A 14,023-nucleotide genomic window follows, 5' to 3' on the forward strand; every position below is an offset into this window, starting at 1 on the left:
CTGTAGGGATAACGTTTCTATTAACAATATCTTTCAGGACCCTTTCCTCCGTTTTATGAGCTGTGGAAAAGAAGTTCCTGTAAAATAGTCTAATAGGGGGTATAGGTGTTGTGTTAGTTGTCTCTTCAGAGGTTGCATGGCTTTTCACTTTCCTTCTTATGATGTCTTCGATGAAACCATTGGAGAAGCCGTTATTGACTAGAACCTGCCTTACCCTACAGAGTTCTTCGTCGACTTGCTTCCATTCTGAGCTGTGGCTGAGAGCATGGTCGACGTATGCGTTAACAACACTCCTCTTGTACCTGTCAGGGCAGTCGCTGTTGGCATTTAGGCACATTCCTATGTTTGTTTCCTTAGTGTAGACTGCAGTGTGGAAACCTCCGCCCTTTTCCATGACTGTTACATCTAGAAAAGGCAGCTTCCCATCCTTTTCCGTCTCGTAAGTGAAACGCAGCACGGAACTCTGCTCAAATGCCTCCTTCAGCTCCTGCAGATGTCTGACATCAGGTACCTGTGTAAAAATGTCGTCAACATACCTGCAGTATATGGCCGGTTTCAAGTTCATGTCGACTAAGACTTTTTGCTCGATGGTACCCATGTAGAAGTTTGCAAACAGGACACCTAGGGGAGAATCCATGGCGACCCCATCTACTTGCTTATACATGTGCCCATCCGGGCTCAAGAAGGGTGCCTCTTTAGTACAAGCTTGGAGTAGTTTCCTCAGAATACTTTCTGGCATGTCAAGAGGAGTACAGGCTGGATCACGATACACTCTGTCGGCTATCATTCCGATTGTCTCGTCCACAGGTACGTTGGTAAACAGCGATTCTACGTCCAACGAGGCTCTTATCAAGCACAAGCCTGGAAACCCACTTCGGCCAATCATTAGCCAGATACCCACACCCACGTACAGACTGGCGAAGCGACTCAACGGCCTGCTGACTCCTTATGTTCCTTGCGCCTTCAGCCTGAAGTCTCCAAAGGAATTTGTGGACTTACTGCGGGGCACACGGGCCACAGGGATAAGAGCCTCGTTGGACGTAGAATCGCTGTTTACCAACGTACCTGTGGACGAGACAATCGGAATGATAGCCGACAGAGTGTATCGTGATCCAGCCTGTACTCCTCTTGACATGCCAGAAAGTATTCTGAGGAAACTACTCCAAGCTTGTACTAAAGAGGCACCCTTCTTGAGCCCGGATGGGCACATGTATAAGCAAGTAGATGGGGTCGCCATGGGTTCTCCCCTAGGTGTCCTGTTTGCAAACTTCTACACGGGTACCATCGAGCAAAAAGTCTTAGTCGACATGAACTTGAAACCGGCCATATACTGCAGGTATGTTGACGACATTTTTACACAGGTACCTGATGTCAGACATCTGCAGGAGCTGAAGGAGGCATTTGAGCAGAGTTCCGTGCTGCGTTTCACTTACGAGACGGAAAAGGATGGGAAGCTGCCTTTTCTAGATGTAACAGTCATGGAAAAGGGCGGAGGTTTCCACACTGCAGTCTACACTAAGGAAACAAACATAGGAATGTGCCTAAATGCCAACAGCGACTGCCCTGACAGGTACTAGAGGAGTGTTGTTAACGCATACGTCGACCGTGCTCTCAGCCACAGCTCAGAATGGAAGCAAGTCGACGAAGAACTCTGTAGGGTAAGGCAGGTTCTAGTCAATAACGGCTTCTCCAATGGTTTCATCGAAGACATCATAAGAAGGAAAGTGAAAAGCCATGCAACCTCTGAAGAGACAACTAACACAACACCTATACCCCCTATTAGACTATTTTACAGGAACTTCTTTTCCACAGCTCATAAAACGGAGGAAAGGGTCCTGAAAGATATTGTTAATAGAAACGTTATCCCTACAGACAAAAATCAGAGGATACAACTGACAATTTACTATAAAACCAGAAAAACGGCCAGCCTACTCATGAGAAACTCTCCAGACACAAAACAGAACGCTTTAAAAGAGACTAACGTCGTCTATGCCTTCAAATGCCCACTTGGGGACTGTAAGCTCCAAAAAACCCAGTATATAGGCAAGACAACAACATCTCTTTCTAGGCGTTTAACGATGCATAAGCAACAGGGCTCCATTAAGGAACATATAATCTCTTCCCATAACCAAACCATCGCCAGAGAAATCCTAGTAAACAACACAGAAATCATCGATAGATACAGCGATAGCAGGCGGCTTGACGTTTGCGAGGCACTACACATCAAGAAGTCAACACCAGCAATCAACAGCCAATTATTGCACAACTATATTCTACCCACCTCAAGACTCCGCCCCAATATAGAAGCATCAAGAAATATGGACCAATAGGCTTTCTACAAACACTTTTATTCAATACCCATTGTTTCTGTTCTGTCTTGTGTTGATACTTTTAATACCCTATTAATATCCCCTCATGTTCTGTCTTGTGTTAATGCCACATCACTATATGCCACATCATCCCTCCCACCTCACTCAAATGTAGATATAATAGCAGAGATACGTAAGTTCTAATCAGTTGTGTATTTGTGAAGTCTTTGAAAATGTAATAAGTTTTACGAAACGCGCCCGTGTCGCGTCAGACTAGAAATAAAAATGAATTTTGGAGAAGTGATTTTTGATTTACCTCCAACAGTGAAGCGTAATGTACGAAAGATTGAGAAAATTCGTGTTAGAATTATTAATCTTACTTTTTCGGTCATATTTAATAATATATGTCTACAGGAAAGACTGCTACCAAAATATACTAATATATATATATATATATATATATAAATATATATATATATATATATATATATATATATATATATATATATATATATATATATATATATATATATATATATATATAAATAAATGTCAAAATATTTAGCAATTCTTGTATTTTGCTGTTATTATTACTTAATTTTTTAAACGCCCTCTCTCTAGTGAAAATGCTTTAAATGCTACAGTATGTTCTAGCCAACTTTCTTTATATCTGGTACATCAAGGTAGAACTGCTGTGAACATTAATAAAGTGTACACAAGACGAGCTCCTGTCAATCGCACGCAGGTCTTGGAGACAATTGCCTAACTGGAGATGTTACTTAACTCCGTCCTCGCTTCCAAGATTCCCGTGTTCACCATCTTTCTCACCGCAATATCGTCATTCTGGCTTAGAACTTTTTTCCTGATACTAACCATACCATTCCTTCTGGAGGCACTTATGTTTGCTGGACTTTATACTGGCAGAAACCTGATAAACCCCACAAGTTTAATAACCCAATTAAAAATGCACATAAGGTTTTCTTTCAGATGTAGAGGGAGGAAAGAAAAGTGCACCTGGAGGTGTTCAAGGGTGAGAACTTGGACGCCTTCTGCGGGAGGTGCAGTGTCGGGTGAGGATCGAGCGAGGGAGGAGATGCGGTCGTGGTCCTCCTGCAGCACCTCCAGGAAGTACCTATTCACCAGACCACTCTCGCGTAGGCCCTGGATTACCTGTGCACATCATACTTTTACTTTTGAACTGATTATATATGAAACATTTTTAAATTTTAATATATCATGAAAGTAGTTATTGGGGGAAATACTATATTCAGGGTTTAAATTTCTGTAAATTTGGTAAACCACAATATTACAAGCTTTACAAATTATTGCTGTTTTTGACATTCATCTAACAAAGGAGTTACTTTAGTAAGAGCAAATATTACTAGTTATGTGTGTTAATGAAGACCCATCTGGGGTATTTAGTAGTATAATGAAGGTATCATATGAGGCCTAAGTTGTGTGATTCCTTACAACTGGCTCCAGTAATGCACCCTCTAATGTGACATGTACTGTGCACCCTCTATTATATGTACTGTGCACCCTCTATTACATGAACCGTCTAATATGACATGTACTGTGCATCCTCTAATATGACCTGTACTGTGCACTCTCTAATGTGACATGTACTGTGCACCCTCTATTATATGTACTGTGCACCCTCTATTACATGAACCGTCTAATATGACATGTACTGTGCACCCTCTTATATGACATGTACTGTGCACTCTCTAATGTGACATGTACTGTGCACCCTCTATTATATGTACTGTGCACCCTCTATTACATGAACCGTCTAATATGACATGTACTGTGCACCCTCTAATATGACATGTACTGTGCACTCTCTAATGTGACATATACTGTGCACCATTAAATATGACATGTACTGTACACCTACTAATATGACATGTACTCTGCAACACCATCTAATATAACATGTACTGTGCACCCTCTAATATGACATGTACTGTGCACTCTCTAATGTGACATGTACTGTGCACCATTAAATATGACATGTACTGTACACCTACTAATATGACATGTACTCTGCAACATCATCTAATATGACATGTACTGTGCATCCTCTAATATGACATGTACTGTGCATCCTCTAATATGACATGTACTGTGCACCATCTACTATGACATGTACTGTGCTTCCTCCAATTTGACATGTACTGTACACCTTTTGATATGACCTGTACTGCAGCCTCTCTAATATGACATGTACTGCGAGTATTAGTAACTGGGCCTATTGTCGGCCGTTTTCATTTCTTCCCCGACCGTGCATAGGCCTGGGGGGTGTTTTCATCATTTCCCCCTGCCACCTGTAGGCCCATCGGTGTTTTAATTTTTTTCCCGATGGTCAGTCTATGGCGTAGGGGATGTTTTCATAGTTTATATAATTTATCTACCGCTTCCTTCCGGCATATATAATTTTCCAAAGAGGGAATTAAACAGCTCCCTTCTGACCCCTGCTATTTTACACAAGGAGATTAAAAGGCCGCATTCTGTCATCCCGAAAGTTACAGTTACCTCAATGACCCACACAGGTATACTGATCCCTAATGTCCAATGACCTCACCGCCAGCCATCCCTCATCTTCCCTCAATAAGTCCGTATTCAATATTTGCATATTTAATCCCAATTTCATATTTATTCCCATTGTGGGAAAATCATAGAAGTTTAATTCTTTTTCTTTTGTTAATTATTACATATTTACTTATTTTTATATTTAATTGACTTTAATATTATATTATTTTTATTTGATTATTTTTCTTCTAAGTTAGTTCTTAGTTCTTAGTAAATTAGTTAGTTAGTTAATATGTAAGTGGACTGTAAGTTCTGATTCAGCTGCTAGACCTTCTCACACAATGGGAGGGTCAATTTGTAGCTTAAACCACTTTGAGGTGGATCCTTCATAAACCACAAATTGTTTACCTAGACTTTGATATATAAATTATAAATCATACCACATACGGTGGTCTAATCTACTATTATTTCAGCAAATTAAATTAATAACTGCTAATTCTATGTCTACAGTATTAAACACAAGGGCCTTAGCTGCTACTGTTGTTGGGGCCTGCTAAGGCTGTGTAATTGTAACATCAAATAAGGGTGTGGCCCTGTGCCTCTGAGTGCCACGTAATGGCGGCTGTCTGCAGGCCTACAAGACTTGATGTACAGCTAGTGGTAGCAATTTCTATAATTATGTTGGGAGCCAGCTTCCTGCTTCACTAACTTCCTCACAATTACCTGTTTGGGATTTAAGGAATTAATAATGGGTCCCCTAAACATATAAATACAGGTATGACATGGAATAAGAGGAGCTGTGTAATGTAGAGTACATACGTGTTAGAGATTTTCATCCCGCAGTATAACGATATTTCGTACAATAATAATGGCCAGTATTAAATGCAATAGAAATACTGAAAATTGTTCTTCCCTTTGTTCATGAGATCTTCAGTTGGGCGGATCATTGCGGATCCTGTGTCGAAGCTCGGAAAAGAACCTTTTTGGTGTTGTAAATTTCGTGAGGAAGAGCTTCTCATTGTGTTTACGAGTTGCTGTGTTGTACGAGACGGCGCACTAGGGGAAACGTCCTCAAATGTTTGGTGGTTCTATTTATGTTTAAGGGGTAGAGTGTTAAGCTATATTCCTGTTGTATTTAATTATATTCAGTCCTAGTAAACACTTTTTTATTAAGTTTAAACACTAGACTGCTGTTTAAAAAGAGATGAGATATATAATAAACGTCTTGTTGTATAACGTCACTGAATACCCGTTCTCTTTTTCTTTATGGGGGTAACTTATGTTATTATGTGTCGGATTTCCGACATAATTCCAGGGAGGAGGAACACGGGTCGAAGTCCCGGTAAGGACTGCAATCACTTTATTCCTCACCATCAGAATTATAATGCTGCTTTAATTTTAGTTTGCATTGTTGTGCTGCAGTCCTTTGTGGACGGATGTCCCGTACTGGTGTTTCGGGTGCTGGAAGTCATTGAACGTATTCTTTTCCTGCCAGTTTTAAAGCAATTAATTTCTCTAATGTTTTAAGAGTAGTGTTGCCTCGGCATTTTACTTTCACTATCCTCATGATGGCCTGGCTGTCTAGATGAACAGAGACTGTTTGGCCTATAGGCCACTCTGACCGTGGCCCATCGCTGTCTACCAGAACTATGTCACCAGGGTTCAAGTTAATTCTGTTGTAGGGGTTGTTTGCCCTGTAATGATACCTCCTCAGAGCAGTTAGGTATTCTCGAGTCCATACGTTATTCCACCGACTTATCACCACCAATAGATGTTTGAAACGTTGAACCAAATCACTCTCTTGGACATCTGAAGGATCCTCTGGTTCCTCGTCCGTAAGGGACACAAGAGTGCTGAGAGGTCTCCCATATATCATATGAGCTGGACTTAATGGTTCATGCTGCAAAACATCATCAAAGAAGTAGGTAAGTGGTTGGTTATTAACTCGTGCTTCTATCTCTATGGCTATGGTTTGGAGCTCCTGTAGGTCAATCTTTTGGCGGTGTAGGGTTTTCCGTAGAGAAAGTTTCACCGTGCACCGTACCGTGCACCATGGCATGGAGGCTTCTATGAACGTGCGTTCATAGAAGCCTTCGTGCCATGGTGTTCTAGGAGGTATGAATTTCCAGTGGTACTGCCGTTGATTTAGGGCTGTATGTACCTTTGCATGTGTCCAGATTTTCCTCAGACATGCTTCTCCTGCCACTAAGTTAGACCCATTGGCTGAGATCATTAACTTTGGACAGAATCCTGACCCTGTACCTTAGGGCACTAGGGAATTTATGCTTGATTCCTATTTTCTTTAGAAAATCAAACACTACTTGGGTGACACCTATTAGTTTCTTCAGTTCAGAGTACCGATTAGGATCAATTACCAAAGTCCGAGGTAGTTCTGGGTTCTCAGTGGGAACAGTGACATTGGTCACAATGACTTGTTGCTTTTGTTTAGGCCACTGGTCGCTGATTAGCCACTGAGGTCCATTGAACCACATCTCTGCCTTTGTTAATTGTCAGGCCTTTGGTAAAGTCAGGCCTCGGGAGAGATAGTCAGCTGGATTCTCTTTGGTGGGTACATATCTCTGGTTCTACCCTGTCGACAACTCTCGTATTTCCTTAACGTGGTTACTCACGTAAGGATTTTTACTATTATTGTTTTTAACCCACTGTAGCACTGCCTCATTATCTGACCATACCACTGTTTCTTCAAAGTGGATGTTGCTTAAGGCCTTGATCAGATAATGAGCCAATCTTACACCTAGCAGTAAGGCCGTTAATTCCAGTTGTGGCAATGATCGTTTCTTTAACGGTGCCACTCTGGCCTTTGATGTGAGCAAATTGGCTTGCCCATTTGAGACCAAGTAAGCTTCTGTGCCATAAGCCTTTCCTGAGGCATCATAGAATACATGTAGCTTAATTGGTTCTTTTTCATTTACTGTGTTCTGAGGGAACTTGACAGACTCTAGGATACTTAAATCTTTCACTAGCCCTTGCCATTTTTCTTGTAAGGTAGGTGTTAGAAGATCATCCCAGCCAATCTTTCCTTGGCAACACTTCTACATTATCAACTTTCCATTAATTAAGATTGGACTTAATAGTCCTAATGGGTCTAAGGGTTTGCTGACTTGTGAGAGTAATTTTCTCATTGTTAAGTTAATGGTATCTGGCTCCACCGACTTGATTGTTAACTGATTTGTTGTCGTATCCCATTCGACACCTAGTACCTTTGTCTTCTCGGGTACCTGGTAGTTGGGAAATTCAGTTGCGATCAGTTGATTAATTTGGCATTGTTGGAGACCCCACGACTGGAGAGGCATATTTGCTCCCATTAATTCTCGATTTACCTCGTTGTATATGTTCAGCAGTTTACTTTCACTACTGGTTGTTTCTTGGAAATTGTCCACATGCAAGTCATTGCTAATTTGTGTTTTATTTGGGCTAGTGGAATTCTTCAAGTGCGTGTCTAAGGTAGCTTGAAGCAGAAACAGAGATGTGGCACCAAACAAAACAGACACAAACCTGTAATTGATTAATTCACTGTTTGGATCGTTAGGATCCTTAATCCATAGGAACTTTGTGTAGTTACGGTCTTTGTGGAGACCTACCCTAAGAAAAGCCTTGCTGATGTCGGCCGTATATGCGTAAGTCCTGATGCAGAACTTTAACAGCACGTCGTATAACCTTTGTGTCAGGCTAGGCCCAGTTTGAAGGCAGTCATTTAACAAAATACTATTCTGCCTTGCCTTTGCACTGCAATTAAATATTATCCATAGTGGGGCAGTAGCTGAATTTTTCAGTACAGGATTATGTGGCAGGTAGTGTCCTTCCTTTAGGTTATCATTTGTGACAACTTCGATAAATTTGTCATTGATTTGCTTCTGTATTATTTCATGGTACAATTTCAAGTTCTCAGGATGTCTTTGTAAGTGCAACACCTGTGATCTTAATTGGCTTTGTCCCATAAAATGGTTGACGGGTAGCTGAGGTTGATTCAGATTCCGTGGTAACTGGACCCAGTACTGATTATCTCTGTAGATAACTGAGTCCAGGTATTGATTGTAAGTCCAGTTGTCATCTGGACTAGGTTGTTCAGGGACAATGCTGAGAGTTGTCAGATCCAATAATTTATGTACAGGAGGATCAAGCTCATCCTCAGACATGTCTCTGAATTGTAATGGAGACTGTACTCCTAGTCATGCAACCATTACTGGGTTGGCATGTTGGTGGTCTACAGGTGCGGGTTGCTTCATTCGTAATACTGGGCCTGTTAGCAAATAGCTACCTGCAGATGGTAACAAGTTCATTCCTTGTTTTTCTTCCTTTCCTATGATAAACTTATGGTAGACATCTGATCCCATAAGGATTCCAGTATTGGAGAGGTTGTCTGATGTGATTTTGTCAACCAATTTGATCCTCTTTTCTTTCAGGAATTTGGCTGTTGTCCCAAGACCATATACATACAGGTCTGTTGGGAATCTATCTACTACAAGAGCTTGCATCGTTCGGACATAACCCTATAAACGTACTTTAGGTTGTACTACCATGAAGACTTGGGCTCTTGAGTTAGTCAGGAATCCTGCTTTGTCTATTCGTGTCTCTCATACAGGTTTGAGTTTCAAGGCATCAACCAACTCCTTTGAGGTAAAGGTCATTTGGGATCCTTGGTCAAATAATCCAAGTATGGTGACCTTGGACTTTCCATTTTTAATAATCAATTGAGCAGTGGGTAGAGCTGATTTATGATCAGACCTTGTTGATAAGACACTTACGTCAGGTAATACGATAAAAAGCTGTACTGAAGCAGAAGTTCCTTCCTCCATCTGTGGTTTGGGAGACTTTGTACTTGAGTCCCCACAAAGTGCTGTATGGTGTTGTCCCTTATAGCATCTATTGCAGGTGCGTATTTGAGTTGCACAGGTGTTGGGATAATGTGACCTTATACACCTGGTGCATTTACGTAACTCCTTGAGTCGTTTTATACGTGTAGCACGATCAGGGTAAGCTTTGCAGCTGTACATGGTATGTTGTTCTTCACAGAACACACATGGCCTCCAGACGTTAACAGCATCTTGACGTCAACTAATGACGTCCGAACACTTTAGGAACAAGTGCTTTGCTGACAGCCCGTCCTCCAAACAAAAACCCAAAAGTGACTCCATGCACCCGCTTAACCCCCTGTTTATGAATGAAAAAGGTTTACACACGACTCACAACTGATTTCGTTCGAACACTTCCGGAACATTTGCTTCACTGACGAATTTTGTTCGAACCACAGCACTAAATGTTCAGCCCGTCCTCCAAACAAAGATCCAAAAAGCGACGGAACATACCGCTTTTGTACAGATTACAGGAGGGTGAACTCCATCATAGTGGCAGATTCTCACCCCATGCCAAGAGTGAGTGATTGCATTGACCAGGTGGGCAGTGCACGGTACGTATCCAAGGTCGATCTTCTCAAGGGGTACTACCAGATCTCCCTGACTCCTGAGGCCAGGAAGATATCGGCTTTCGCAACTCCTGACGGGCTGTACCAGTACAAGGTGTTGCCCTTTGGTATGAAAAACAGCGGCAGCTGCTTCCAGCGAATGATGAACGAGCTGTTAAGGGGTGTTGCAGGCTGCACGGTTTACATCGATGACATCGTCGTGTACGCCGACGATTGGAAGACGCATCTGGAGAGACTTGGGGAATTATTCAGAAGGCTAGAGGAGGCCAACTTGACTGTAAATTTGGCCAAGAGTGAGTTTGGGAAAGCTCACTTAGAGTACCTCGGTTTTGTCATCGGCCAAGGTGAAGTCACTCCTGTTGATAACAAAGTATCAGCCATAAAGGAATACCCCGTGCCCAAGACGCGCAGGGAGTTGCTAAGGTACCTCGGAATGATAGGGTACTATCGTGGGTTCTGCCGGAATTTCTCCACGGTAGCGCATCCCCTAACCGAGCTACTCTCCAAGAATGTAAGATGGAGATGAGGAGAGGCCTGCCAAGAGTCTTTTGAAAAGACCAAGGAATTGTTGACGGAGGCCCCGGTATTAATATCTCCAGATTTTTCAGCCGGTTTTATCCTGTACGTGGACGCCAGCGACGTTGGAATAGGGGCCATGTTGGCTCAAGAAAGGAGTGAAGTACATAGGCCAGTAGCGTTCTACTCGAAGAAGTTTGTAAAATACCAGCGGGCCTATAGCACCGTTGAGAAGGAGGCATTGGCGCTAGTTATGGCCCTGAAGCACTTTGATGTGTACGTGGGAGGAGGGGCGAGACCTGTTCTGGTATTCACAGAACACAACCCTCTCACATTTTTATACAAGATGAAAAATTCCAACCAACGCCTGACGAGGTGGGCGTTGTTACTGCAAGAATACCGGCTGGAAATCAAGCACATCAAAGGGAAGGACAACGTAGTAGCAGATGCCCTATCCCGCATACACTAACCAGACATGACTCTTATTTTAAGGGGAGGGGTATGTGACGGTGTTCCCCCCCCCCTTATATTTCTCCCACGCCTGCAGTAAGAGTCATGTCCACTTTACCCAAGCATTCTCTAGGTCGCAGGCATCAATTTGATATATGGGAGAGAGTGGGGTGTTCTCGGAGAGCCGAGAAATTTGTGAAACAATGATATTTTGGCCTGTGGTTTAGGCCCTTTAGGAAGCCAAGATGGCGCTGGCTCTCCTGTTTCCCCGCCAAAACTGTGTGACGTCAGTGGCACCGGATTGGTCACCGACAGCAATGTGGCACCGAGAGCCAATGAAAACCTCCCGTGGCGAAAGTGACGTCACGAAGGAAGGGGGTCCGGGCAGCGCGCTGCGCTGGCGCCAGCAGTCAGACACGACACGTCAAGGAGGTTGGACGTGCGACGATTGGTCCTGTCAGTTTGACAGTTGTTTCCCGCTCCCGTGGATTTACGCGTCACCTGAAGTCTGCCAGTACTCTGTGAGGTCTTCCCTAGTTCATGTGTTGAACCAGAGAGGGAATCGACGGTTATTGAGCAACAAGTGCTCCAGTCAGGTACTGTGCAAGAAGAAGTGAAGTCTGTGCAGTGACATAGGCGACGTCTGAAGCAGTTCACCCAGTCGTGACGGCGTAGTGGCTGACAGAGCCACTGGGTAGCAAAGGAAGAAGAGGGCTATTTGGGATTCCGGACGATTGCAGCTGAGACGTAGGCGGCAGCCGTTGCTGGGAGAAGACGACGGCCAGGAGTCCGACTCCAACCCTACCAGAAGTCGAGAAGGAGCACGGACCTGCAGGGAAGAAGGCACGGAGACGACGCGCTAAACGGTGGGACGACGAGTGGTTCCGGTAGGACACGACAACGTGTGTGTGGGGGCGTTCCCGACACGAGGACCAGGAGCTACAACTCGACTCTCATCGGAGGATAGGTTGAAGTAGGTGTTTCTAGTTTCCCTCCCCATTCCCCTTTAGTTAGCTATATTATCTAGCCTGAGGATTTTATATGTCGTGAGCAAGTCTCACCCATGTCACAGTAAGGCACCAGTGTGCAGTGTAGTACTACCAAGAGTACTTATAATATTCACGTTTATTATTGGTGTGTACAGGCACCCGGAACAAGTGATAAATTTACTGTGTTTTGTATATCTTTCTAGAGACTTAGATGTGAACATATAGTGATAAATTATATATAATATTATGCCAGTATTTGGAAGTTAGACTATGTGCCCAGAAACTATTTATTTACCATTTATTGATGTCTGATTTATATACATTATATATGTCTATGTTCATGCAGTGATTAGTCATTTGTGAGTACAGTGAATTATTGTGTTATCGCCCACGAGAGAAAGTACTGAAAACTCCAGTGTTAAATACTTCATAATATATCATTGAATGAAGGGCAGGTAAAACCATTACAGTGAGTCATTGTCACATTGATTGTAGAAACGAATATTTGAGCCCGAGTACAGTGTAACTAAGTAATACGTGCTATTTGTTGCTAATCTCGAGTGTGCGAGTTTCTAGTAATATTGGAGAACTTAAAGAAACAGCGCGCGTGAATCTAGAAAACAAGCAATAAACTTTCGCGCGGAGCCAGGCGATCAGCTGTTCTTGACATTGACGAGAGGGGGAGGTGTTGCCACTTAGTGAGTGCATAATATTCGTGGGAACTACCGGCCACAGCCAGGATCAGCTGATCTATTTATTGATTGACCTTGTGACATCTTTCATGCATTTTAAGTAAAATACAAAATTACTTTTGTGTTTATATCATCCCCTCCATTGATCTTGTGGCTATATTATACTGGAAAGCAAAGAGTGATAAGAGTAAATACCTGCCGGATTCCTGATCTTTTGAGTGTGACCTTGCCAAGGCTACCACTAATTCCACCAGTCCACTGAGGTGTTACTGGACACCGAAAACACCAGTTGGCGACCTTGTGGTTAATAGTAAAGCCCTATGGTTGGGGCGGGCCACACAACAGTTAAGTAAACAAGAAGTGTGTTCCCACTCCTTCTCAATCAGAAGGCCGGTTGGGATTGACTAGGATACTCTCCTGGCGTGTAGTGGCGCCGAGAGGATTAGAGTGAAGACCCGCAGGGCTACGGTGAGTGACCTTGAGATAACTGGTGGTCACCCCAGAGTAAGAATAGAGTATAAACCCCAACATTGGCGACCTTGCCAGGATTAGGTACAGTTAAGGTTGCTCACCGAGTAAAGAGATAAGAACTGTAGGAAACCCCAACATAACTACTGATTTATTAATAAACTGGAAGCTTAGCTATCTAATAATGAATGTGGAAACGTAAGACAACTTTCTGTAACAAGTCTAATCCTCTCAATGAATATTGTCTCTGGAAACACATGATTCACCAGAACAGAGTACCCTTCTCTCATAGATAGCGCCATGCTGCAAAATTAATCTTATGTAATTTCTATCTAAGAGTGAATATATATACACACACACATACTCAAAAAATTAGAGCTGATTGGGTATGGAAATTTACACTCAGATGTTTTTTAGTGTTCCTTCTGCATAACAGCAAGGCACCCTAAGTTAACAATAAGTCACGGCCACAACAAATTATTCTAGGGATACTTAGCCTGCCGAACACAGTGTCCTTGTTAAGATGAAGTTGTCAGATCAGTCTGAGGTCCGATAAAGCACGGATATTGCTATAAACAGACGATAATGATAACCAACTTCAGGACACATATCCAATATGGCCGA

The 14,023-nt window shown here is 42.7% G+C and overlaps 1 protein-coding gene across 1 annotated transcript in view; it reads right to left on the minus strand.

Moving 5' to 3' along the window:
• Positions 1-3,177: 3,177 nt before the first annotated feature.
• The window catches only part of LOC138366801 (ionotropic receptor 21a-like), a 145,189-nt gene continuing 134,343 nt past the window's right edge, over positions 3,178-14,023 (minus strand). Inside the window, exons 9-10 of the mRNA XM_069328085.1 lie at positions 3,324-3,479; positions 3,178-3,237 (exon numbers count right to left, since the gene is read on the minus strand). Of these exons, the coding sequence (XP_069184186.1) occupies positions 3,178-3,237; positions 3,324-3,479 (216 nt within the window). The remainder of the gene's footprint in view (positions 3,238-3,323; positions 3,480-14,023) is intronic.

The sequence above is a fragment of the Procambarus clarkii genome, chromosome 20, assembly GCF_040958095.1.
Source record: "Procambarus clarkii isolate CNS0578487 chromosome 20, FALCON_Pclarkii_2.0, whole genome shotgun sequence".
NCBI classification, from domain to species: domain Eukaryota; kingdom Metazoa; phylum Arthropoda; class Malacostraca; order Decapoda; family Cambaridae; genus Procambarus; species Procambarus clarkii.